General features: G+C 32.7%; 3 protein-coding genes across 11 annotated transcripts in view; 2 read left to right on the top strand and 1 right to left on the bottom strand.

Moving 5' to 3' along the window:
- The window catches only part of LOC117178620 (dosage compensation regulator-like), a 32,564-nt gene extending 30,019 nt beyond the window's left edge, over positions 1 to 2,545 (top strand). Inside the window, exons 13-14 of the mRNA XM_033370043.1 lie at positions 2 to 90; positions 1,472 to 2,545. Coding sequence (XP_033225934.1) covers positions 2 to 90; positions 1,472 to 2,065 — 683 coding nt within the window. The 3' untranslated portion in view covers positions 2,066 to 2,545. The remainder of the gene's footprint in view (position 1; positions 91 to 1,471) is intronic.
- Positions 2,546 to 5,759: 3,214 nt separating this feature from the next.
- LOC117177655 (JNK-interacting protein 3) overlaps positions 5,760 to 24,611 on the top strand; it is a 27,638-nt gene continuing 8,786 nt past the window's right edge. For 2 of the 7 annotated variants that reach the window (XM_033368463.1, XM_033368465.1), the window contains exons 1-14: positions 5,760 to 6,416; positions 7,199 to 7,518; positions 9,513 to 9,675; positions 11,485 to 11,892; positions 11,982 to 12,176; positions 12,279 to 12,314; positions 12,640 to 12,657; positions 12,861 to 12,918; positions 13,006 to 13,062; positions 13,147 to 13,482; positions 15,911 to 16,084; positions 17,378 to 17,579; positions 17,690 to 18,549; positions 18,643 to 18,862. In XM_033368463.1, the coding sequence (XP_033224354.1) occupies positions 6,407 to 6,416; positions 7,199 to 7,518; positions 9,513 to 9,675; positions 11,485 to 11,892; positions 11,982 to 12,176; positions 12,279 to 12,314; positions 12,640 to 12,657; positions 12,861 to 12,918; positions 13,006 to 13,062; positions 13,147 to 13,482; positions 15,911 to 16,084; positions 17,378 to 17,579; positions 17,690 to 18,549; positions 18,643 to 18,862 (3,057 nt within the window). In that variant the 5' untranslated portion in view covers positions 5,760 to 6,406. The remainder of the gene's footprint in view (positions 6,417 to 7,198; positions 7,519 to 9,512; positions 9,676 to 11,484; positions 11,893 to 11,981; positions 12,177 to 12,278; positions 12,315 to 12,639; positions 12,658 to 12,860; positions 12,919 to 13,005; positions 13,063 to 13,146; positions 13,483 to 15,910; positions 16,085 to 17,377; positions 17,580 to 17,689; positions 18,550 to 18,642; positions 18,863 to 24,611) is intronic. The other 5 variants (XM_033368461.1, XM_033368464.1, XM_033368459.1 and 2 more) reach the window with 4 other exon arrangements.
- LOC117177656 lies at positions 19,734 to 23,549 on the bottom strand. 3 transcript variants are annotated; one of them, XM_033368467.1, is made up of 3 exons: positions 23,386 to 23,549; positions 22,075 to 22,144; positions 19,734 to 21,838 (listed from the first exon to the last, which is right to left on the bottom strand). In XM_033368467.1, the coding sequence occupies exons 2-3, from the start codon at positions 22,102 to 22,104 to the stop codon at positions 19,898 to 19,900; spliced, it is 1,971 nt and encodes a 656-aa protein (XP_033224358.1). In that variant the 5' UTR covers positions 22,105 to 22,144; positions 23,386 to 23,549; the 3' UTR covers positions 19,734 to 19,897. The 3 variants fall into 3 exon arrangements, with proteins under 3 accessions (XP_033224358.1, XP_033224360.1, XP_033224359.1); XM_033368469.1 differs by lacking the exon at positions 22,075 to 22,144; XM_033368468.1 differs by lacking the exon at positions 23,386 to 23,549 and having other exon boundaries at positions 21,995 to 22,077.

The raw sequence follows: 24,611 nt of genomic DNA, 5'->3' as shown, positions 1-24,611 counted from the left end.
TCGAAGGCTGCCTTGATTCACAAAACATCTGTAAACTGCAGCAATTTCGAACAAAACTTTCCTTTCCCCTTCTTTGTCTTTGGCGAAAAGGTATGTATTTTTCGATTGAGAATCTATTTTTTGCAACTATTTTGCTACTATTATGAAAACAATGGCACGCTAATATTTTCTCAAATTGCTCGATAATGCAAATATTTTTTCACATTGCCTTAAAACATATTTTCATACTTCTTCGGTAAATTGGTTATAATGACAATAGTCATCTAAAAATTCGAAATTTCAAAATATTTCAAGGGATTTTAGGGAATATCAAATTATTTTATAGGGTCAAAAATTTCAACATTTTTAGAGGAATTAAAAAAAATTTCGAGGATATCAAATTTTTAAAAGAAATTAAAAGATTCAAGGGATTCAAAGGTTGTTATCAAATTTGAGTGAAAATATGAAGGAATTTAAACAAATATTACAGATTCCAAGATCTTTTACGGGTTTTTATTCTATTTTGTAGTCACAAGGAATTTCTACGGTTCTGAAAGAATTTTAATGGTTTCAAGGAATTTAAAAAGTGTTTCGAGTTTTCCAGTTTACTTTGAAGGTGATCGTAACCCAGTGGGCAAAAAATTAAGGAGGTCCTAGAGACGTCTTTGGGACATGCCTAAGACGTCTTTTATAACATTTCTTTGGTTATCCTAGGGATTCTCTTAAAACGTCTAATGTTAGTACAAAAGATGTGCCTAGAACATCGATGTCTTTAAGACGTCTTTAGGTTATCTTTAGCACATTGGACGTCTTACAGGCGTTGATTGGTCTGACATAGGGCTTCCTAAGAACGTCCCAAGGAAGTTGTTGGAATTTTCATATTTTTGTGCCCACTGGGAACCTTAACAATTTTTTCCCATTTTTTCAAATCCAATTTATGTTCCCAAGAAACGCAAGATGAGTTGAAAAATTGGAAAATTAAATGAAAAGCCCTAAGAAACGTTTGTATGATCCTACCTTTTTACAATTATGAAAAGAGCAAACAAACAAAAATCTTTTTAAAATTGTAAAATTTTAGGACATGAAAAACGGTTCTTAGTGCTTCTTATTTAATTTTCCAAAATTTCACCTTGATGTTGCGTTTCGTGTGAACGTAGGTTAGATTTGAAAAAAATGTAAAAAAATGTAAGGTTACGCTCACATGGCCTTAAAGGATTTGAAAGGATTTTACACGGTTTTATGCGTGGTGTGTGTGTGTATTGTATGTCAAATTTCAAAAATAGTTAAGCTAATATTTTTCAAAATTTATGCTACTATAAACACTAGTTTGAACTTATCAATCGAGTCTGAAGTCTGCTTTTAGTAAAAATCGTTTGTTCTCGTACACTGCCATAAATATATCTTTGTTTTGTGACTTCTACCTGTTTAGCATATTATGACCAAAACTAATTGACGAAAATACAATGTATTTTTAATTTGCACTGTTGTACAGATTCGGACCAGGGCTGTGTCCTGTAAACAAATGACGATGGTTTCTCCAATTCATTTGTTGCTCTTCGGCTCGCGAAAGGTTGAATACGTTGATGGAGTCGTGAGATTGGACAACTGGGTTAATTTGGATATGAACGCAGAAACTGCAGCAGCGATTATAGCTCTAAGGCCAGCTTTGGAGAGTCTGGTTGTCAGAGCTGCAAAGGATCCGGAAACGATTTTGGAGCTCAGTCCTCTGGAAGAAAAAGTACTCGCGGTCATAAAATCCCTTTGCGGAATGAATGCGTGTCGTCACGAAATGGAGCCAATAACTGGCGGAGGATTCCAGTCTCGTAGACCACCAAGGGGACATACCACTGGTTTCGCTTCATCAGCTGATGGTGCTGGCCCACCACCAAAGATGATGAGAGGAGGTGGTGGATTCGGAGGTGGTGGTTTTGGAGGTGGTGGCGGTGGTTATAGAGGAAACAGTGGAGGTTTCGGAAATAGTGGAGGTTTCGGAAACCGAGGTTTCAACAGAGGGGGCGGTGGAGGTTTTAATAGAGGTGGAGGTGGTGGCAACTGGAATGCAAGAGGATTCGGCGGAGGATACTAAGTCTTTTATTAGTAATATTTTAGTTTCGTGATTTTTCAACAGATTATGAAATTTGCATTCGTCCACGCTCCGAGTACTCTAATGCATTATAGTGAATGAAGATATTTATTATGTCTTGGCTGAAAAGCAGATAATTTTTTTACGGATGTAATATTTTATGTGTTATATACTTTGCGTAAACCTAAAGTATTAAAGCACCAAAGTGTTAAATAACACTTTCTTTATGATCAGCATTTAACAAGTAACGAATATGTTGTAAGATTTTTAGCTGCGTTTGATAAAAGTGTTAATTTCTGAATGAAAATATCTAAATAAAATGCGTCATGGATTTAGCTTTTTTTATTGTGTTTAATTTTGTACTGTTAGTTACATTGAATGGGTTGTATGTATGCTAATAAGCTAAGGTTGTCACAACACTTTGTATCGCCAAATGAATGTTTCCTGAAGAAATAATAAAGGTAATTTAGTATATATTGTAAAGATTGTGTTGCTACTTTATTTTTTCGAAGTGTGTAAATAATAAATACATTGGTCGCTGCGAAAGTTTCTGGAATGGAATTCTAGAGACGTTAAAGTGGAAACATTCTAATTCTAATACCAGAAACTTTCAGTGACCTACGTACGTGTGGAAATGGACGCAAGGGGCTGTGATCCTTGGGTCGCTCCGTGCTTTCAATACACGCGAGAGATTCGACGGCATGTCGTGCCCTGTGGCCACCTTTCTTACATTTGGCAGACATAGCTATAGGTGTAATTACCGTTGTTTTACTGGGAGCCGCTGTCATTATCATAGATGGCAGTTGCTCGAAGTTTATATAAAATTAATTTAATAATTTTTGTGCATAAAAAGTTTCACAATTTTATGAAATATTTCTTTTTTTTAAACTTTCAGGGTGGGCGCTGGATTGGGAAATGACAATGATTATATTTGTTGACCGGGAATTTTCCCAGTGTTTAGGGGAAAAATCTATTTCATCACTTGGAATGTAACAAATTTCATATCACATGATAATATTATAATGCAATTAAAAATAATCTGTTTATCTCTTTTAATGTTTTGAGAAATTATGTTCGAATTTAAAATTTAAGTTCCATTTAAATTTTTCTAAATGGCAAGTTCCATTGTTAACTTTTTAAATTACGGTATTATTCTGTTTAAAATGCCTAATTCTGAAATATTTGTCTTTAAACACTTCCTTTTTAAGCGTACATTGTTAATTTAAAGAATTTTTACTTCCAGTTTCAAAGACCTAAAAAATTAAAACGTTTGAAATTTAAAATTCTGGATTAAATACGTTTATAATGATAATCTATAAATATAAATTAATTAATGCTTTTAAAAATTGAACTATATATTAAGTAGAAAAAGTGAATAATAATTGATTTCACAAGACGATTCTGAATTCGTTGAAAATCGAAGAACTTGCAGATTTTAACGTAAAACTTGTACGGTTTCCAAATTCTATCAAAATATTGTTTCAGTTTAAAATATTTCATTTAGAACACGTTCAATTTGAAAATTTGCAACTAAGATAAATAAAATTTTTTTCCAAGAATCAAATGTAAAAAACAGCATTTTTAAAAATAGAAAGCCTGAAGCTGAGTCTGAATCTTTGAAATTTCAAAGAGCTAAATTTGAACTTTATAATTTCAATTGTTTTATTCTTAAAAACTTTAATTTTTAAGTGAAATATATTTATATTTAGAAGTTTTGAGAAGATTCGAAATTATTTTTTTACTTAAAATTATTTCAAATAATTTATAACAAAATGTAGATATTTTCAGATTTAAGCAACAAATTTGGAAGTTTTTAAAGATTGTGAAAGGTTTTATAGGAATAAAAAAGTTTTCTAAGATTGCTAAGAAGATTGAAAATCATTTATTTTGAAAAATTAATGTTAGGAGAATATTTGAAAACAATTCCTACTCAGATCATTTTAAAAAGTATCCCAGTGGCCACAAAATTTAGCGACGTCTACGACAAATTTACGGCATCCTATGTCCATGTCGTTACAGTGTCTTTACGATATCGTAAAGACGTCGTCAGATCATACGACATATTTACGATATCATAAAGACGACTTAACGACATGGACATAGGATGTCGTAACGATGTAAGAACGTCGCCAAATATTGTGCCCACTGGGATTCAGAACTTTTGAAAGCATTAAACAAATAATTTAAAACTTGAAAAGGTTTCCAAACTGTTTAAACAATATATGTATTTTTGAAGATATTGCTATACAATTTTAAAGCTTTTCAAGTATTTTGAAAGATTTGAAGATAATAAAAATATTTTCTTGATAATTCTTGAAAAATTCTAAAATCATTTTTATACTGAAAAAATAATTTTATAAAAATATTCAAAAGTATTTCAAAACAAATGTTGATGTATAAATAACAATTATTGATTCAAAACTAATAACAAAAATTTTAATTTAAAAATACCCTACCGAAAGAAATCTCTGAGTTTTCTTTAGCGAAATAGCTTGGCCCATTTGTGTTTATAAACAAAGTCGATTTGAAACAAAATAGTCTCGGAGATAGTTTGAGAGATTTGGGTCCTTTTCAATATCCTTTTAGTGGTCGTTTTAAGAGTGGTGCGACGGTAATATAATGTTCCTTTTGTATTCGTCACGTACCGGGGAGGCAGAGTTATTTACAGTAGTTGGTCGTGGCTAAACCGCTCTCCCTTTTTAAATTTCTCTTCAAATTATTAACACTTTTTTTTAATTGATGAATTTTCTCATTATACTTATTTATAATTATAACTTATATACTGATATAAAATTTTCTAGTTGAATTCAAAAATGTCGTCTTTTTTGGCGTATCTCATTCCATTTACGAGAAACGTTCTATTAATTCCAATTTTAAGCATTAAAAAAAAAGTTAGATATCTGAAGTCATCGAAACCCGTAGATTCCGAATTATTATGTTTTAGGCTGTTAACTATGATATTTAAAAAAATCTACTTCTAAATTTGAATCCGAAAGCTTAACAAAGGACCCTTGAGTATCTGCTACTCTATTGAGATAGCCTCTCTGATTGTTATTTATGCTTGTATTCTTATTTCAATTTCGGAAAGGATATTTTAAAGCCTTCAGGCCATTTAAACGAGCTTTCTGGACCTTTAAAAATATCTACCTGAGTTTCTTTTCGGTAGGGTGAATGCTTTAATTTGGACCTCACTTGTTGTTCCTTCTCAAAAAAGAGGTTGTTTTAAAATTTCGAATTTTTTAATTTCATTGACTATGAAATATTCTACTGAACCGAGAATGAACAGATTTTTTTTTATTTAAAAGGCGATCCTGGGTTCTTATTTTAACCTGATTTTTTTAATTCGAGTAATTATTTTTAAGAATTGAAAAATTGTGAGAGGACAAAAATAAAAGAAAATGTATTGATTCAAGCAACAATAATATTAACGAAGTCAATGCTTGACCTAATAATATTGATTAAAGAAAAAATACAAATTCCTAACCTAGAAGAAAATACTATGCGGTTAAATTTTTCGGGATAAAATTGGCCAAAACTTTTTTTCTTCAGAAAAAGGGATACATAAGCACTCCTAATTTATTTTTAATGGGGCGTAACTAGAATTGCAGTAGGCACAGTAGGAAAACGCCTTAGCGATTGAACATTAAGGATGGATAGCTGCACACAAAAAACGCAATTACACATCTGCACTGTAACCAGTGTAACCTGGTTCGATAGACATTTGGCACACGTATATAACACGACGATGTGCCAAATGGCTAGCCACTGTTAGAGTCAGTGCTAGCCGCCTAGAAGACAAAACAGATGCCATTTTTTTGTGTTTGGCTGAGACGGACCTATATTTATGAACGAATGCACTGAGCAGTGTTGAGAGGTGTTTAACGTGGTGTGGTGTCTAGTGTGGCGGAAATACGAAGTATGGCGGACTGCGGTGAAAACGTCTATGAAGACGATCGCCAACATTGACCACACTGGCCGTGGAAAGGCTGACATTTTTTTACTTTTCCGTGGATTGTGGAAAAATGTCTTTTCTATACTAGTCCTAGATTTACCGTCGATTTCCGTCTGACGTGAGTGAATTGTGCTGTGCTTATGGATACTCTTTACTTGTACTTTATTCTGTAAAAAAAAGACTGAGAGCAGTGGTTGCGAAACGTCACAACTCCCAAGTCAAAACAGGACGGTTCATATCAAGGCGAAGGCAATACACGTTTCACCTTGTTCAAGAATGATTATTCGCTGCTAATTGCTATTGCTGCTTTTGACACGAGACAATATGACCAGTCGCAGTTTCTGAGACAAATCCTTGTTGCGATAGAAAACTTGCTCCGAAATTCGAGCACAATGATGCAAGGTTATGTGACTTAATATATACTTGACAGTTTATCAATTTTTTGGAGTAAAAACTGTAGAGAACCGTTGATTTGTTGTTATCGATATCATTTGGTAGTTTGTACTCATATTGTTTTGGGCTTTTTTTAGCCATATGCTTTTGACGAATTATACATAAATTCAATCAATTCTTTACAGATATGAGTCGGGTATCACTATCTATTTTAGTTTTATTTTCTGAAGGAAAATCAGGAGGGGATTGGAGGATTTAAATAATACATAAAGAATAAAATTGATTTTGACAAATATTCTGTTTTGCTGATTTGCTTATTTAGTGGCGAATGCACCCAATTATTTAAGTATATTGGTAGGGAATTTTCGATTCTTTATATAAATATAATAATTAAAGTATGCGTAGCTTAATCTTATTAACATATTGATATAGAAAACAATGACTTCAAGTTCCATAAACAATTTGACTGAATTTCTTTGGCTGCGGAATTTTGGTTCTTCATAGAAAAACTTATCAAGCCATTTTTAATGTCATATAATAAATATTCTTTGAAATGTTTATTTTAAGGCCGTCAGTGAGTCATTCTAGTGTGCAAACAATACTTTTCTTCTTTTTTTGTACGTTTCTGGATCTGCGTGGTCAAAAATGAATTTCCCATGCTAACTAATGCAGAATTAATAGAATAAAAAATCATGGATTTCGATATTTGAGTCTTCAAAATGATGTTAACATTTTATATTACAGTTTAATACAGGCTTATTTTGTCCTAATAAAATTAATTTTCCCTGCAGATCCCGCCCGGGTTAATGCTTTAAAAATGGAGCAAGAAACAGTCTACGGAACTCATGAAGACAGTCATGTAGTCATGTCAGAGAAAGTTCAGTCTTTGGCAGGCAGCATTTATCAAGAATTCGAAAGAATGATCGCTCGATACGACGAGGACGTCGTCAAAGAACTAATGCCCTTGTTAGTCAACGTTTTAGAATGTTTGGATATCGCCTACACAGAAAATCAAGAGCACGAAGTAGAATTAGAATTACTTCGAGAGGATAACGAACAACTGGTCACGCAATATGAGAGAGAAAAGCAGCTTCGAAAAACATCAGATCAAGTTAGTTTCATTTAAAAATAATAAATGTATACTAGTCGATTTTATATTTATTACAGTACTCCGACTCACCACACTATTGACACTTCTGTGAACGTTGACACTATTTTGCTACTATTTCGAGAGAAAAAAATAACACCAACGGCACTATTTTCCTACGCCACAGAGAGCTATTGGGCCAAATTATTTCAAATCCTAATATCTCTTGAACGAATTGGCCAAAATTGATGTTCCTTTAACGGGGTAGAAGTTGGTTAAATGCGCAATATGAGAAAATTACGGAGAAAAGATTTTCCGGCCTGAAAAATGTGGAAAAATATTGTAATGTTTTGACAAAATTGTAGTGGAACTAGATACAAAAGTCTGTTTTAGTGTCAGACATCTTATTTCACAGCTTTTCCGTAAAAAGTCCAGTTACAGTCAGAGTGATAAAATGAAAAAGGCACAACTGAATCTGAATTTGACGTCACAATTGAAAATGTTTGATCCCATAGGTTGATACAAAAATTCAAATTCGCTCTGAAATTTTATGTAGCACATTTTCCTGTCTAGAGAAAAAAAAGTACAACTCGAACTTGAATATATTTGTTCAAGTTTCAACAATTATTGCAAGAATAAAATTATAGTTGCCGAAAAATGACATGACATGCGACGTCATATTTAAATTCAGCGACCTCAAAAATGTAGTTATTACCATTTCCGAAAATTTTACAAAATTTTTTCAACTTTTTCCGCAGCAATTGATCCGCCAATTTTTATTTTGAAATTTAATATTTTAATATCAAATCATAAAGAGTTGAATTCAACCAAAAATACCGAATTTCTGACAAAATTGTTGTTCTACAAAACAGTTAAATTTTCAACCAAAAAAAGGAATTTTCTGCACAGAAGATTAATTTTCTACCAAAAAAGATGAAATCTCAACAAAGTGCATTCATTTTTAACCAAATAGTTGAGATTTCTACCAAGAACATTAATTTTCTTTAAAAAAAAGACGAATTTTTAACAAATCACATAATCTTTCTACTAAATAGTTTGAGCAATTTAAATAATTTTTAGCTTATACTTTTTTCGCATATGAAAATTTTTAAATTAAATAGTTAAATTTTTAAACTAAAAAAGTTAATTTTTTATCCTGAAAGGGAGTAGTTAAATTTTCGAGCCAAATAAACAAATTTTCTGCAAAACAGTTGAATTTTCAACAAAAAAGTTAATTTTCGACCGAAACAGATAAATCTTTATTCAGAAAGTTTGATTATTAATAAAAAGGTGACATTTTTACTGAAATACATTAATATTCAAAGCAAAAAGATAAGTGTCCAACAAAAAAGTTGAATTAAAAAAAATTGTTAGTCAAGAAAGAATCAATCAAATCAATAAATCAAAGAATCAATCAAATTGTTGATTTTTTTAGAAAAAAGATCAATTTTCTACCAAAAAGTATGACTTTTTAACAGAATTGTTTTATTTTCGTCAAAATAATTAAATTTTGTACCAGGTAATAACATTTTAAAGCAAAAAAATGTGTGCTCAACCAATAATATAATATTAAACTTTACAACTGAAGAGATGAACTTTCAACCAAAAATATTTAGATTTTCTTATTGGGTTCTAGTAATTCAGTTCGTATTCAAGTGGAAAAGTGAAGAAAAGAGTCTGTAAAGGTTGCAATAAATAAATAGGAAATTTGATAATTTATATACTAAAAATAACATTTTAAATAAACATTGAACGACATTTTTAATACTTTTAAAGTATTAGATTGGAAATCTGGAAGTTTGGTTTAAAATATAAATTTAATTATCCATTGCGCACTCTTTGATTTCGGCCTATACACTTTTAAATTCAGACTACACATAAGTTTATTTTAAAAAATTAGAACATTATTTTGTCAAATTTGTGACACTATTTTTTATTTCTGAAGTGAGTTCGAGCCCTGGCGTTATCTTTAACTCACAATTAAATTAAAACAAATCTTAAAAACTCTTTATTCGCAGAAATTGCTGGAGCTTGAAGATGTCGCTGAGGACGAGCGAAAGGAATTGGTTTCGAAGATTGATAGCCTTGAATCGATCGTTAGGATGCTGGAACTTAAAACCAAGAATTCACACGACCATGGTACAAATGGCAATGCTACCTCTCACACACCATCTCCCTACAGTAGAGTAGATTATTTATCGTTTCTTATATTTTCCCCCTAAATTTACTTTGTTTTGTAGGTGGTTTTTTTTAACAGCAGTGGGAAATTTAAGTATTTTAAAAATTTATATTTAAATAAATTGTTCATAAGATTTTGGAGATGACTGTTTACATTTTTAAATGTGTTGCGTCTACGATTCAGTGATAAGGGTGGTGACTGGATCGGGAATTTTTCTAGACCGGGGAAATGACTGCAAATTTATCTTTTAACCGGGCATTTAAAAATTTTTTAGTAGAAAAGCCTTTTCAACCACACACACTAAATGTCACTAATTCTATATTGCACGAAACTATGCAACTTTTAATGAGTTTTGGTTTAAGTTTAAAAAGTTCAATTTTGTACATTTTAAAATATGAAATCGCTCAGTTTCCAATGTATATTTCTAGAGTTCTTGGGATATAAAATTTTTTATTTTCCAGTCTGAATTTCGAATTGTTTATTTTAAAATTAAAAAAGATTTAAAATAAAGGTTTGAAGACTTGAACATTATTAAAAAATAAAAATTGTTTAAAATTCAACAATTTTTATAGTCAAACGTTTCCAATCGGCCAACTGCCAATGAAAATTAAATAAAGATATTTAAAATAGAATTCTGAAATTTAAAGTTGATTAATAAATGACTGTGAACAGATTTGAGAGTAAGCAATTTCTAAACCTGTTAAAAATTACAAGATTTTCATATTGAAATGTTAGAAATTCTGTTTTAAATCGAAAGAGCTATTAGTTAAAACAATGGTCAATTTTGGGATTGAAGATTTATAAATCATTTAAAATTTTTTAATATATCAAGTATGTATATTTTTAATTGAGTTTTTAATATTTAATTTTAATATGGTTTCATTGTCCAGGCCTCGAATATTTAATTAATTTTAAAATTTTTCAATTTAAAATATTTAAAATTCAAATGTGCAGTTTTTATATTGTTATAGGAGAATGTATTGAAGGTTGGAACGGACTTTATTTTTATACTTTTTGTCAACAAAAGATTTATAATTACGATGCAATATAATGTTTACAGCCGATTTGTTGAATGTCGTTCAATCAGCAAACAAAATTTTTGTAGTGTAGATTGGGACACCTCTTAAAAGTGAAATAGCGTATAGGTGTCAAAAACGAGTCCCAGCCTATAGATTTAACGGCATTTTTGGAGAAAAAATTATCTCCACTATGTGAAAACTCCTCTTCAGGCAAAGCAGTTCATTTAATTCATAATGCATTGAACTCATTTACCTTGCTATTTCCGTGAAAAATATTCAGTTAATGGGGGTTGAATAATGGCAACACGGTAATTTTTCTACTCCTTGTAGACACACTGTTTAGTGCAGTTGCAACAAGCATGAACCATATGCACTGTCCCGACCTGTACGAGGATCCTCTAATTGTTTTAGAAAATGCTAATAAGTAAAGGCATTCAATTTAAAACTGTTTAATTTTAAGGTTTACAATCTCAATTTACTGAATATTGCAGGCCTGTGAGTTGATATTTTATCATTTCGAATGTTTCGTATGGAGGTAATGTCTAATTTGGAATTTATCTATCAGTCGCGAAATTGGAAATTTTTTTTATTTTTCACTGATAAGATTTTATGTTTGTGCAAATCTTCGGGCTTTTATTTTTCTCCTTCGCATAATCCTGTTCTCATATTTCATCATTCATCCACTTTCCTTGCTTGTATTTTACTCAAGAGCACTCAAATCTATACCGTTTGTGTGATTAATAAAAAATAATCAACATATTTTCGTATAATGCTTTAATTTTCCCATTTCAGTCATAAGACTTGAAGAAAAAGAATCAGAGTTGAAGCGTGAATACTCTCGGTTGCACGATCGGTATACAGAATTATTTAAGACACATGTGGACTATATGGAAAGGACAAAAATGCTCGTGGGCAGTTCAGAAAGACTAGAAAATGCTTCAAGTGCTCGAGGACCTGGTCGATTGCCATCGCTGGGAATGACACAAATGTCGAGGAGTTCTGGACCTCTAAGTTATGGGTTCCAGAGTCTCGAGGCCAGCATAAATGCAGAAGATATTCCAGAGGAGATTCCACCTCATGTTGCAAATTTAAAATCGGAAATGAGTGATACCAGCTGCGAAGCAGCGATAGAAACTTCAGACAAAAGTCAGCTCACGGATCACCCAAGACAGGAAAACAAAACTACTACCATTTCTAGACGTAGGTTTAACTATCAAATTTATCAGTGTTACGGAAAATTACGGAGAGAAAAATAATGTAATTTAATTAAATAACTACTAAATGTGTAGATGAAAGTCCGGAAACGGAAGTACCACCACCAGTGATTACTCCGACCTCTCCAACTGTTGAAAAAATGGCCTCGACTCCAAGTGGTCGAAGCAGAACTGAAAGGGAACAACGTAGTGGAAATACGTTGTATCAAGAACTTAGTTTCCAAGATGCAGACGCACTTGGAGAAATGGATGAAGGTGCAGATATTACAGGTAAAATTAAAGAAAAGTGTCTTATAAACAATCTTAAGACTTAAAACTTAATTTGCGTGTAATTCAAACTTACAATTAAAAACGTATCTTCTGGATCTGTAGGTAGTTGGGTCCATCCTGGAGAATACGCTTCGTCAGGTACGTTGCATGAACATATAAACAAAATTCTTGAATTAATGCATTTTAACCAAGATCGGATGTTAAAAACACTTTTTTTAAATAATTACACTGTTCTAATTTCTTTATGAATATGAAATAAATGTCTGTTGTAAATAAACCGGTCCGATTAATTTTGAATTTTAGGAATAAGATAAGAGATACAGTGCTTCTTCTAATGCTTATAATTAATACAAGAGTCTAACCAATTCACTTCTCTTTTTCCATTGTTTGTGCCACTGCTGTTGGTCCATTTACTTCAAATCTTCGTTGATTGGTGCATGCAACGAATAACCCACATGTGCAGTTAACGACAACTTTTTCGGTAAGAGACATTAATGTGTTTGTCGTACAGTAATCGTCGATTAACTTACTCTGGCTTCTTCATACCTGTTTTTTCTGGAATGACCCTGCTTATTTATTAGCTTACAGTGCTTTAATTTGCATAACATTTCATCAAATTCGTGTTTTAACTGCCAGCGATTTCATACACTGCTACTATACTTTTTAATAGCTTTGCTTTTACAGGAATGGGCAAAGAGGTCGAGAACCTAATAATGGAGAACAACGAACTTCTAGCCACAAAGTAAGGATCTTCTGAAACTCCTTTTTTTGGTTTAATTTGATTATTTCTGATATATTACAGAGATTATTTTCTTTATTTTTTGTATAGGAATGCACTCAATATTGTTAAGGACGATTTGATCGTGAAGGTAGATGAGCTAACAGGGTAAGATATACAAGAACGAGAATTCTTAGTTATAAAACGATCTTTAGGAAAATATAATAATTATTCTCACCATTTCTTTCACAGCGAACAAGAAATTCTTCGAGAGGAGGTTCGAGCTCTTCAGCAGGCGAGAGACCGACTGCGCCAGAGAGTTTCGGCCTTAGAAGAAGAATTGAAGAAAACGAAAGAGGAGGCAGAGTCAGCAGCCAAGACTTCGAAAAGTGATGACGAAGAAGATGTACCTCTCGCCCAAAGGAAAAGATTCACTAGGGTGGAGATGGCTAGGGTCCTAATGGAAAGAAACCAGTACAAAGAACGATTCATGGAATTGCAGGAGGCCGTCAGATGGACGGAAATGATCAGAGCTAGTAAAACTGATCCTGCTAGCATATCGGGTGGCAAGCAAACTTTTTGGAGGTTGTAAGTATCGCTCGATTATTTATAAATAAATGCTAGTCGAGAGGTTAACTACTCGACTTTTGAGTGTACACTAGATTTAAAGTATTTTCATACGATTTTAAGAGATCTCCAGATATTTCAAAGGTTCTTAACAGATTTCATAAGCTTTCATAGCGTTTCAAGTGTAATAAAGTTTGCAAAGATTTTAAAAGGATTTGAATCGATTTGAAGGAATTAAGGGATTTTCAAGGATTATAAATGACTTCGAATTTTTAAATCTTTCAACAATTTTATGGAATTTCTAGGAATTTTAACCCTCTACCGCCCACAGTGACATATATGTAACGTTCGGTAACCTTGGCATTTTTTAAATATTACTTTAAGATGAATGGCATTTTTTATAGCATCGATTTATATGTTAGTCAGAAGGCTAATGAGCTGAAATTTTTTTTCATATACACTGCACCTTAGGCATAACATTCTTAAAAAACTCAAAGTAAAGAAATCAAAAAAAGTTTAAGGGCGGTAGAGGGTTAACTGATGTCAAAAGATTTTACGATTTTAATATTTTTCAAAAAATTACGTGCCATTTTAAATATTTCATCTGATATCAAGTGTTTTAAAAGACTCTAAAGTCTTTCAAATATTTCAAGGGATTTCAAGCTATTCCAGAGGACTTTTAAAGATGTCAGTGGATTTTAAAAGACTTTATAATAGATTTTAACGGATTTTAAGGGATTTCATAGGATTAAACATTTTTAAAGATATTTGAAATGTTTTCAATGGGTATTAAGGAGTTTAAGCAGAGTTTCTAATCTTTCAACAGTTTTACGGTGTTTAAAAAATATTTATGACTTTCAACTTTCAAGTGATTCGATCGAATTTTAAAAGTAGTATTTGAGTCCTCAAAACGAAAATAGATTAAGTTTCAACCAAACAGTTGTGTTTTTAACTAAAAAGATGAGCTTTCTATGAAACTGTTGAGTTTTCAACCAAATTGTTAAATTTTCAACGAAAAATATCAATTTTCATCACAAGGTTAGAATATAAAAAGATTAATTTTTTACCAAAAAATGGAGAAGTTAAATTTTAATTCAAGACAATTAAACTTAAATAAAAAACGATTTTTCTATAAAACAATTTACTTTTGTGCCAAATAGTTACATTTTCTACCAAATTGTTAAATTTTCAAACCAAAAAGGCGAATTTTCTACAAAACAGTCGAATTGTTAACCCGAAAATATAAATTTTCAACTAAAAATTTAATTTTCAACCAAGCAGTTAAATTTTAAACAGAATATATAAATTTTAAGTTAAATAATTAATTTTTAACAACAAAAGAGTTTTTTAAATTAAGATTATGAATTTTCAACCAAAGAAATTAGTTTTTAAGATAGTTGTTCAAATGTGATCCAAAGAGTTTGAATTTACCCAACGTGAAAGATTTTTCCACAAATTTCTCTAATCGTTAACTCAAAAATTTGCAATAAAAAAGCTTATTTTTAACAGAAAAAGATTGATTTTTATCCAGTTACATTCTTAATAAAAAAAGGTGACATTTCTACCGAAAGAGGTGAATTTTAAAAGCAAAAAGATGAACTTCCAACCAAAAATAGTTAGATTTTCTTATTGGTGTCCATTAATTCAGTTCACATTTAATTTAAAAACGAGGAGAATAGGAAAAAGACTGCGATAACTAAATATGAATTTTGACAATTTAAGACCAAAGAATAACATTTTCAGGACGTTGAAACCAGAGCCCAAACTCAAAATTTAATTGCCTCATTTCACTCCATAAATACAAGATTTGCATATTTTTTAGATAATTAGGGACTATTCCTGTTATGAGTAAAATCTGTATTCGGAGTGAAATATTGGCTAATTCCAATAGTTTCTGTGTAAAGCGTTTTTTTATGCTCGGATTAGGATAATAAATAACGTTTTACAGAAATACGAGTGCTATTGAAATTAGCCAATTTTTCACTCTGAGTACACGTTTGATTCAGAAGATGAGTAGGTCATAATTATCTGAAAAAGATGTAGTTCTAGTATTTATGAAGTAAAATGATTCAATTCAATTTTGAGTTTGGGTGCTGGTTCCATAGTCCTTAAATAAATATTAATTCAGTCTACACAGAAGTTTATTAATTAAAACATTTTATTTTATTATTTTGACGCCATTTGTTGAAATTTGTGACACTATACTATTTCTTATTTCTGAAGTGAGTCCGAGGCCTGCATAATGTAAACATTTTATATGCTTTAAAGGTTTTATTATATTCCAAATGTTTTCAAGAGATTTAAAGGTAATTAAAAATCGAGACGATTTTCAAAGGTTTTTAAACGGTTTGCATTGGAGCTGTATATTAGACTTAAAGAATCGTTAACCCTTCGATCCATTCTTATTTAACTGGTTGTATATTTATTAATAACGAATTTTCTGTTTCAGTTTTAGTAATCTCTTTACAGGCCCGGCAGATCGGGGATCGCTGGTTCGAGGGCCACACACGATGCGTTATAGCGCCCCAACAAATCAAGTTGTACCAGCGCCACCCTTGGACGCGATGCGCAGACGTACAATGAAAAGTAGTCGGCAAGATTTTCTTGACCAGGGAGACACCATGTGAGAAATCAACTTTATATACATGTATATATTCGTAAAAACTTAGATTACTACATAGTTCTGTCGCGGCAGTTTTTTGCATTCTATTTTAGACAGAGGCCAACCCCTCTTTTTATTTTAATCACTTGACCTCTTTTTTAATCCATTTTGATTTTTACCCGAGTCTAGAACGAAAGATACTGAAAACCATTGAAAAGCGGAGACTAGTGTGCCATAATAGTATTTTAAACACATAATAATAAATTTCAAAAAGAAAATAATAATATTCTGAACATTCATATAAGTAAAGTTATATAAGAAGTAGTTAACGCGATTTTGACTAAAATTTGGATGAGAGTTTTAGTTTTTCAAAGGTCTGCTTCACCCGTCTTATTATTTTAACGTATCGCTTATAAAGAAACTGCATGTAATTATAAGTAACATCATTTTTTTGCAACAAAATTTAAGTTCTTAATCTTTCTTTCTTTTGCTTTATACAAAATATCCTAGGCTTTCTTTACAATAGATTAACTCGAAATTTATTTATTTTTTAAATTTTATTTAGCACAAAATCATATTTTTATTTTCTCTCATGTATATTGTAAATATTCATACTTTCGGTAGAATGAACAAACAATAGAATTCTATTTTAAGTATTAAGTTATTGAAAGTATATAAATTTGAAGTGAGTCTAAGTCAGAGTTGATGACAACTCGATATTGATACACCTCCGTGTCAGATCCAAGGTATGATTCTGTTGTGTAAATAAGAGTTTGTATATTTTTTTAAACGACCTAATATATATACAATATGATCTACATTGGTCGAGAAATAAACGAAGTTTTAATAATGTTAATTTGGCTTTTATTTTTACTATCGGTGTTTTGTTTCGATTTTCCATTTCGTTGATTCTTCATTTCGCCAGTGCTCAAGAATTTCAGCTTCATAAGGTAAATTTGCACAATTTAAGAGCTTTCTCGATCCCATTTTTCTATGTTTTATCATTTCGGTCCCTGTCTGTACTTTTATAGAATTTGGTGTTGTGATGTTGAACTCGAAAATTTGGTTTATTTTCGAAATTGGTGGTTATACGCTTACTTTTTTTCAGTTTAGGGGATAATGTTTTTATGAAATTTGATGGTTAAATTTAGAGATAAGTATAAGGGGGGAGGGATTATATTGGCCCTGGATTTCTATTTCTTTGACATTTGTTGTTTGACGGTAAGTGTAAATATGAGTGGACTGGGCATTTTTTTCGGTGAAAGATTATTGCTGAATGAAGAAAAAATAAGAAAGGAATTGGTGTGTTTGCAGGTCTTCTGAAAAACTTGTGGCTAGACGAGCAAACGAGAGAAGAGAACAATATCGACAAGTTAGAGCTCATGTTAGAAAAGAGGACGGGAGATTGCAGGCTTACGGCTGGAGTTTGCCTGGAAAGCCTACTGCACCAGCTAGACAACCTGTTCCTGTCCCCGTTTATTGTAGACCTCTTCAGGAAACCGAGCCGGGAATGAAAGTGAGTTCAAGTTGACGCGTTGGTTACTAGTTTTCTAGGGCACTTATGCCTTAAAAAAATATTTTCAGAAATGTATTATACATATGTTTTACATCGATCTGTGCTTTCAGATATGGTGTGGAGCTGGAGTAAATCTAAGTGGAGGCAAGACTCGAGATGGAGGTTCGATGGTCGGAGGCAGCGTCTTCTACGCCGCAGAAGCTCGAGAAAGCAACAGTACCTTAAAAATCGAGGCAGAAGACGCCGTCGAGCATCTAGACAAAGAACTCCAAGAAAGCGAGCAGCGTCGTATTGAGGCTGAGAGACTCGAACAACAATTGAGTTCCCTAGTTTGGATCTGCACGTCCACCCAAAAGATGTCAAAAGTAACTGTGATAGACGCAAACAATCCGGCGGAGATTCTCAAAGTTTTCAACGTCTGCCAAAACCACTTACTCTGCATAGCGAGTGTGCCTGGTGCCAAAGAGAGCGACTACGTCCAAGGTTCAAACGACGAGACAGTCCAGAACATGAGCGTCGTCGACGGGACTAAAGAATATAGTAGAACAAACGAAAATGTAGGAAATAGCAATTCTATTGGCGATAGAGCAAAGACTGATTCGGAGGCTCAATGCGAGGGCTCTAGTTCAAATGAGAAGGTGACTGAATCTTCAGAGAAGCCAGAAAGTGAACAAAATTCAACAACAGAGCCTCAGAATGTGCAAACGAATGCAGATGGCGAGACCGTGAATTTGGGGAAGGTTCATTTCATTAAAAACTGTGGTGAATCTCCGGAAATTAGTGAACTGAGCGAGGCGAGTGAGAAAGAAGCCACTGAAGAGGACCAAACGCCTATTGAAAAAATGTCTTCTATTCAACCAACTATGTGGCTTGGAGCTCAGAATGGAGCCATTTTTGTTCATTCGGCTGTTGCCAAGTGGGCCGTTTGTTTGCATTCAGTGAAACTTAAAGACGCCGCTTTGGCGATAGTGTAAGTATTTCATTATAGTAATAGTTATATCTAAGCTATTTTTTTTACATAAAGTGATTTTCAAGAATAATAGCGATTTTGTCTTCCTTATAGTCACGTCCAAGGACGAGTTCTCGTTGCCCTGGCAGATGGGACCGTTACAATATTCCGAAGAGGTCCTGATGGCCAATGGGATCTTTCCCAGTACCATGTGATAACGCTCGGCAACCCTCAGCATTCCATCCGGTGTATGGCGACTGTATTAGGAAAAACAGTCTGGTGTGGTTACCAAAACAAGATTCACGTGATAGATCCGATTTCGTTGACCCTCAAGGTAAATCAAGGTTTTTTTTTATAGACAAAAATGTGATTCAAGGTTGCTACAGAGTTCGCAAAACTTGGATTAATCACGCTCACTCTTTAATTTTACATCATATAAAAAATAGCTGGGTAGTCGCTGGACTGGAAAGCTGGAAGATGACCGGGGATTTTTCGAGACTGAGAATAACTGGGAAATGATCGATGCTCGAATTAAATTGAATGGAATAGTAGTATATTATGTATCTAGGGAGGGAAACAGGCGTTTTTTTTATCGAGTGCGATGTTTGCAGAATAAGAAGTTCTGGTGGAGATTTGCAATTTTGAAATCGTTTGAAATTCGTAGATTTATAATTACACGATAATGAAAAATTGAAAACTTTTTAAATTGAACTATTTCTTTCCAACTGATGAATATTACACTTTTAAAATTTAGCAATGTTTGACTGTTATTTTGAATTAGAAAATTTGAAACTTACTAAATTATTCATTCTGAACATCATAATTTCAATTGTTTCATTTTCTAATTTGTTAATTCGCAATTTAAACTATTGAATTTTGAAAATTATAAAAATTATGTAATAATCAAAAATTTTTAATGATTTTAATAAAAACAATTCAAGTCTAAAGGATTTCCTTACCATGAGAACGTTTTAATTTCACAATAATTGATGAAAAGCCTCTGATTTTGAATTTTCAAGTTTGAATATTAAAATTTCAGATAATGCCTAATCCAATTTATATTTATACATACTTTTGATATTATAGTTGTCAGTCTTTAATCAATTATCTCAAGCTTTGGGAGTAGGGGACAGGTAGCAAAATCTTGCGCTCATGTTAAAGATTTATACATTTATTACAAGAAAGCCTTACATGCAAGAGTATAACATTAAAAAAAAATCTTTACGTAATGTGAAAAGCTCCAAGCAAAATGGCGTGCGAATGGAGTGATAAATTACTTAAAACTGTCTTTATACGAGGGCAAAAGAAGATTACGAAACATTTATTAAGTTTGGAAAAAGCTGTACAATTAGTTGCTAGAAGTAATTGATCAGAAGTCATAAATTAGTGGTTTTGTACATTCTTTCGGTTCACTGCATTTCGGGCAAGTAAGTATAGTTACCCCGGGGTTTCCACAACTGAAGCAAAGTATTCCTTCTTTCGAACATCTGGGGCAATTTCTTCGAGTTTTTCCCGGGTTTCCACACCTGAAGCAGAAACTTCTAATGATAGGCACGCCGCAAGTATTGTAGTAATGAAGTGGGCTTCCGCAATTCCAACACTTGGAGTTTGTTTCTTTTAGAGAGGAGTTAACAGATTCGGGATCGACTTCTTGTGATTGCTCGTGTTTGGTCTCAGGCTGTGTAGCTAATTTCGGCTTAAATGAAGTTCTACAACCGGATCGATATTTATTCCGCGAAGAGGGCTTTGATTCGATTAGAAGAGACTTTGGAGATTCAAGGAATGTTATATCTAAAAGCTTACAATTAGATTGCTGTTTCACCCAGGAAGAGTGTTTTAATTCCTTTAGAGGAACCTTTGAAACTCCAAGGGATGTTTTATCAGGAAGTTTATCATCTGATCGATTTTTCTCCTGGGAAGTGAAGTTTGATTCTTCTATAAGAGCCTTTGGAGTTTCAAGGAATGTTTTATCTGAAAGTTTACAATTAGATTGCTGTTTCACCCAAGGAGAGTGTTTTGATTCTTTTATAGGAGCCTTTGGAGCTTCAAGGTATGTTGTATGCGGAAGTTTACAATCAGATATATTTTTCTCCCGGGAAGAATATTTTGATTCGTTTAGAGGAAAATTTGAACCTTTAAGAGATGTTATCTCTGAAAGTTTAGAATCAGATCGATGTTTCCCCCGTGAAGAGAAGTTTAATTCTTTTATAGAAGCCTTTGGAGCCCCAAGGGATGTTATATCTGAAAACTTAGAATCGGATCGATGTTTGTCCCGAGAAGAGGAGCTTGAATCGTTTAGAGGAGGCTTTGGAGCTTCACGGAATACTGTATGAAGAAGTTTACAATGGGATCGATTTTTCTCCAGGGAAGAGAAGTTTGGTTCTTTTATAGGAGCCTTTGGAGCTCTAACGGATGTTACATCTGAAAGTTTAGAATCGAATCGATGTTTTTCCCGAAAAGAGGAAATTCGTTTTGATTTTGAATTGTTTAGAGGAGGCTTTGTAGTTTCAAGGGATGTTTTATGAGGAAGTTTACAATCGGATCGATTTTTCTCCCGGGAAGTGAAGTTTGATTTTTCTACAGGAGCCTTTGGAGCTCTAAGGGATGTTATATCTGAAAGTTTACAATCGGATCGATGTTTATCCCCCGAAGAGGAGTTTGATTCGTTTAGAGGAGATTTTGGAGCTTCAATGGGTGTTGTACCAGGAAGTTTACAATCGGATAGACTATTTTTCCGAGAAGAGGGTTTTGTTTGTTTTAGAGGAACCTTTGGAGCTTCAAGTGATGTTGTTTCAGAAAGTTTGCAATCAGATCGATGTTTCACTCGCGAAGAGGATTTTGATTTTTCTATGGAAACCTTTGAGACTTCAAGGAATGTTGTATCGGGAATCTCAAAACGCAGATGTTTTAAATAATCATTTGGATTAGTCTGGGTGGAGGCATGTTTGATTTTTCGGACCGCGACTTTGTTGACTTTGTGTTTCAAAATGATAATGACAGTTTGTGGAATATCAGATTTTCTAATTGCCTCTGTGTTAGAATCTTTTATATTTTCTCTGCACTGTCCTTTCTTTTTCCACTCCCATTGACGTAATTTATCATTCTTCCACATTTCTTCTATCATGCTTTCCTCTTCAATCTGTATCTTCTCTTCCTCTTCTTCATTTTGTTCGTTCTCAGACATCCATTCTTTTTGCAACTTTTTCCATTCTTCTTTTAGTAAAATCCAAGTTTCCTCATCTATCTCCTGATTTTTATTCTCATTAGCTATTTCGAAATTCATATTACGGAACAGCATTCGTTGAAAGAGCTATAAAATAGAATAATAATCAGTATTAAGGGATAAGTTATAATATTAGGATTATGAGAAAGAAATCAGAAATAAGTGAACGTAAGGAGGGAAAATGTAATCAATATTTTCTATGTGGTTATTTTAAATCAGAAATGTTTGTTATAGATAGGGCACCATGGGGCAAGACGTGTACAGTTGTCTTCTTCACGTTAATATTAAAATGTTATTAGTTGATAGTTAATCGTTGTTCATACTCCATACAATTGTTGGCTGATGATATTCATGTGGCTGGCCGTAGACAGTTTTACAAAATGATTGGGCGAGCTAGAAAGATGTTATATAATGGGAGTGGTGGTTTTTTAAAATAATAATTTAATTATTTGATTTTAGATAAATGTCTAATCAATCTTAACGTGAAACTGTCACTTTTTATATAATAAAATCTTAAAATTTTAAATTCAGTGATTGGAGTTTATCCACACTGTGAAATTTCTTCGACCGTTATCATCATCAATGAGAGAATAAAACGCATTGTCTCATTAATAAAAACTTAAAATTCCAGAATTTCAGAAGCATTTTTCATTTCAAATTTTCAATAATACAAACTAAGTTGAGCAAGTAAATTTTGTTTAACTTTATACTTACTAGTTAATTTGAAAATCATTTTTAAGAGAAAAAAAAAACTTTTGTTACGACCTGAGAAACAATAAATAAAAACATCTGAAGATTTAGAATAGAATGAAATAAAAACTTATAACTTTCAGTGTGTCTTACTAGACTTTAATTTTTCTAATTATTTGTTCATACTCGTGATTTAAGTGCGAATTCTCGTAACTGGAATGTCCTTCAAAGTTTACCCAAATCAGTTAATAATATTGATCAATTGTCCACATAGGATGACAATCTCGATGTGGCGCTTAAAATATCCTAATTTTTAACAGCTTTAAATTTCAAAAATTTCCAAAATGGCGGACCCAACAAAATGATAATTTTTTACCCAAATTGTTCGATTGCTATTTTGTAAATTTGGAAAATTTCAAGTTTTTAAAAATAAGAATATTTTAAACATTGAATAGAGATTATCGTCCTATGTGGGCAGCTGATTTGAATAAAAACTGAAAAATTTACGCAAATGCACAGCCCCCCCCCCCCCATGTTAGTGTTACGGGAAACTTATTTCAAGAGAAACCCTAATACAAATATTGCTTATTTAAAAGAATAGCATAATTCTCACTTTTACGTTGAACCAGGCAGTAAAAGAGACAGACACAAATTTCTTGTTGAAATTTTCAGGACATACTATCTTCATGAACAGGTCAGATAACACAAAGATTTTTTTTACAAATATTTCGTGCCCATTACAAGATTTTCGGAACAAAATTAAAAAAAATCTAACCTCAAAATTATGTTTGATAATTATATTTATATAACTCGCTTTTCGGCAAAGTTTATCAAGTAAAACCCTTTAAGGGTAAATCAAGGATATTTAATCCAAATTCTTGAAATTGAGAAAGGAATTAACTAGTTTTACTTATAGAATAAGACAAAATGAAGCAAAGTATTACCGTTACGCGTGTACACACTTGTACAACAGGTGAAACAGTTTCTTTATATCTTGTATTCGGGCTAATCCGGGTAACAACTTCTGGGAATGAGCCTAGGTTCGATTTGACTTTTCTATTCAACTCTAAAATAATTGGGCCGTCAAGAATAAAGGTACCTTTTCACGGTCCCCGATGTTGAATTCTTCATTGAATTAGTACTTCACATAGGGTTTGGATCTAGATTCTCGACCAATTAGATTTGCCATAAACTAAAACGGTAACTAGAAGTTAATGCTATGGAAAATAGGTGTGATTTACCGCGGTTGTACTGGCAGCCGGTGTCATTTTCATAAATGGCAGTTTAGTCTAGGAGCCAGGTACACCCTGGTGGCCTTTTCAATTCGGATGCAGCCACCAAGGTTTTCCTTATGTATTTTGACCCGCTGAATCCAAATTTTTTGGGTGGCTCGTCGCCCAAGTGGTCGTTTAATTGTTATTAAAAATTTTTTAATAACAAATAGAAACATTGACTTTTTCGGCAAATAAAAAATATTTTCGGTTTCTTCAGCAGATTTTGAAAAGAAAAGGTTCTTAGTCATTTTTACCACCGACCCTTAGTTTCTGAGAAAAAAATTGGTAAAGTTTTGAAAAATGCCATTTTTTCAATTTTTGACACTAGGCCAGGAGAACCCTGAATACTTTTTTATAATCCAAGTCCACGCCATATTTCCTTAACATGTATATTATTATTAAAAAATATTTCCGATTCGCTTAAACGAATAACTTTCGAGTGAGACGAGTTGAAAGTTCAAGGGTTTTCAAGCGCGCGCGGCTGACATGGACGTGTACGTCTATCCCTACGTCACTCGCGCCTCGGCCGCTCGGCGAGCATTTCGTTGCGCAATGGCATCAACATTATTGCTACTTCTATTGCGACTAATTTTTACCTATATTTACTTATTTTCGAAATTTTTCGTTGTCAATAAATACAATTCTTTGGATATTGGGATTGCAGTAAAAAAATGTTTTTCATAGATTGAACATGTTGAATATTTACATTTATTTCACAGCAAACTGCTAGCCATACACGTCCACGTCAGCCGCGTTCGCTCGAAAACCCTTGAACTTTCAACTCGTCTCACTCTAAAGTTATTCGTTTAAGCGAATCGGAAATATTTTTTAATAATAATATACATGTTAAGGAAATATGACGTGGACTTGGATTATAAAAAAAGTGTTCAGGGTTC

Source organism: Belonocnema kinseyi, chromosome 8 (assembly GCF_010883055.1).
Source record: "Belonocnema kinseyi isolate 2016_QV_RU_SX_M_011 chromosome 8, B_treatae_v1, whole genome shotgun sequence".
Lineage (NCBI taxonomy): Eukaryota > Metazoa > Arthropoda > Insecta > Hymenoptera > Cynipidae > Belonocnema > Belonocnema kinseyi.
This window is presented reverse-complemented; position numbering and strand designations above follow the sequence as displayed.

What these genes read in the sequence shown, in the direction of transcription:
- LOC117177656 (XM_033368467.1), bottom strand. Translation starts at nt 22,104, where the DNA reads ATGAATATCATCAGCCAACAATTGTATGGA. An exon ending in TCAGCCAACAATTGTATGGA is followed by an intron (nt 21,839 to 22,074) that starts GTATGAACAACG and finishes TCTATTTTATAG; the next exon opens with CTCTTTCAACGAATGCTGTT.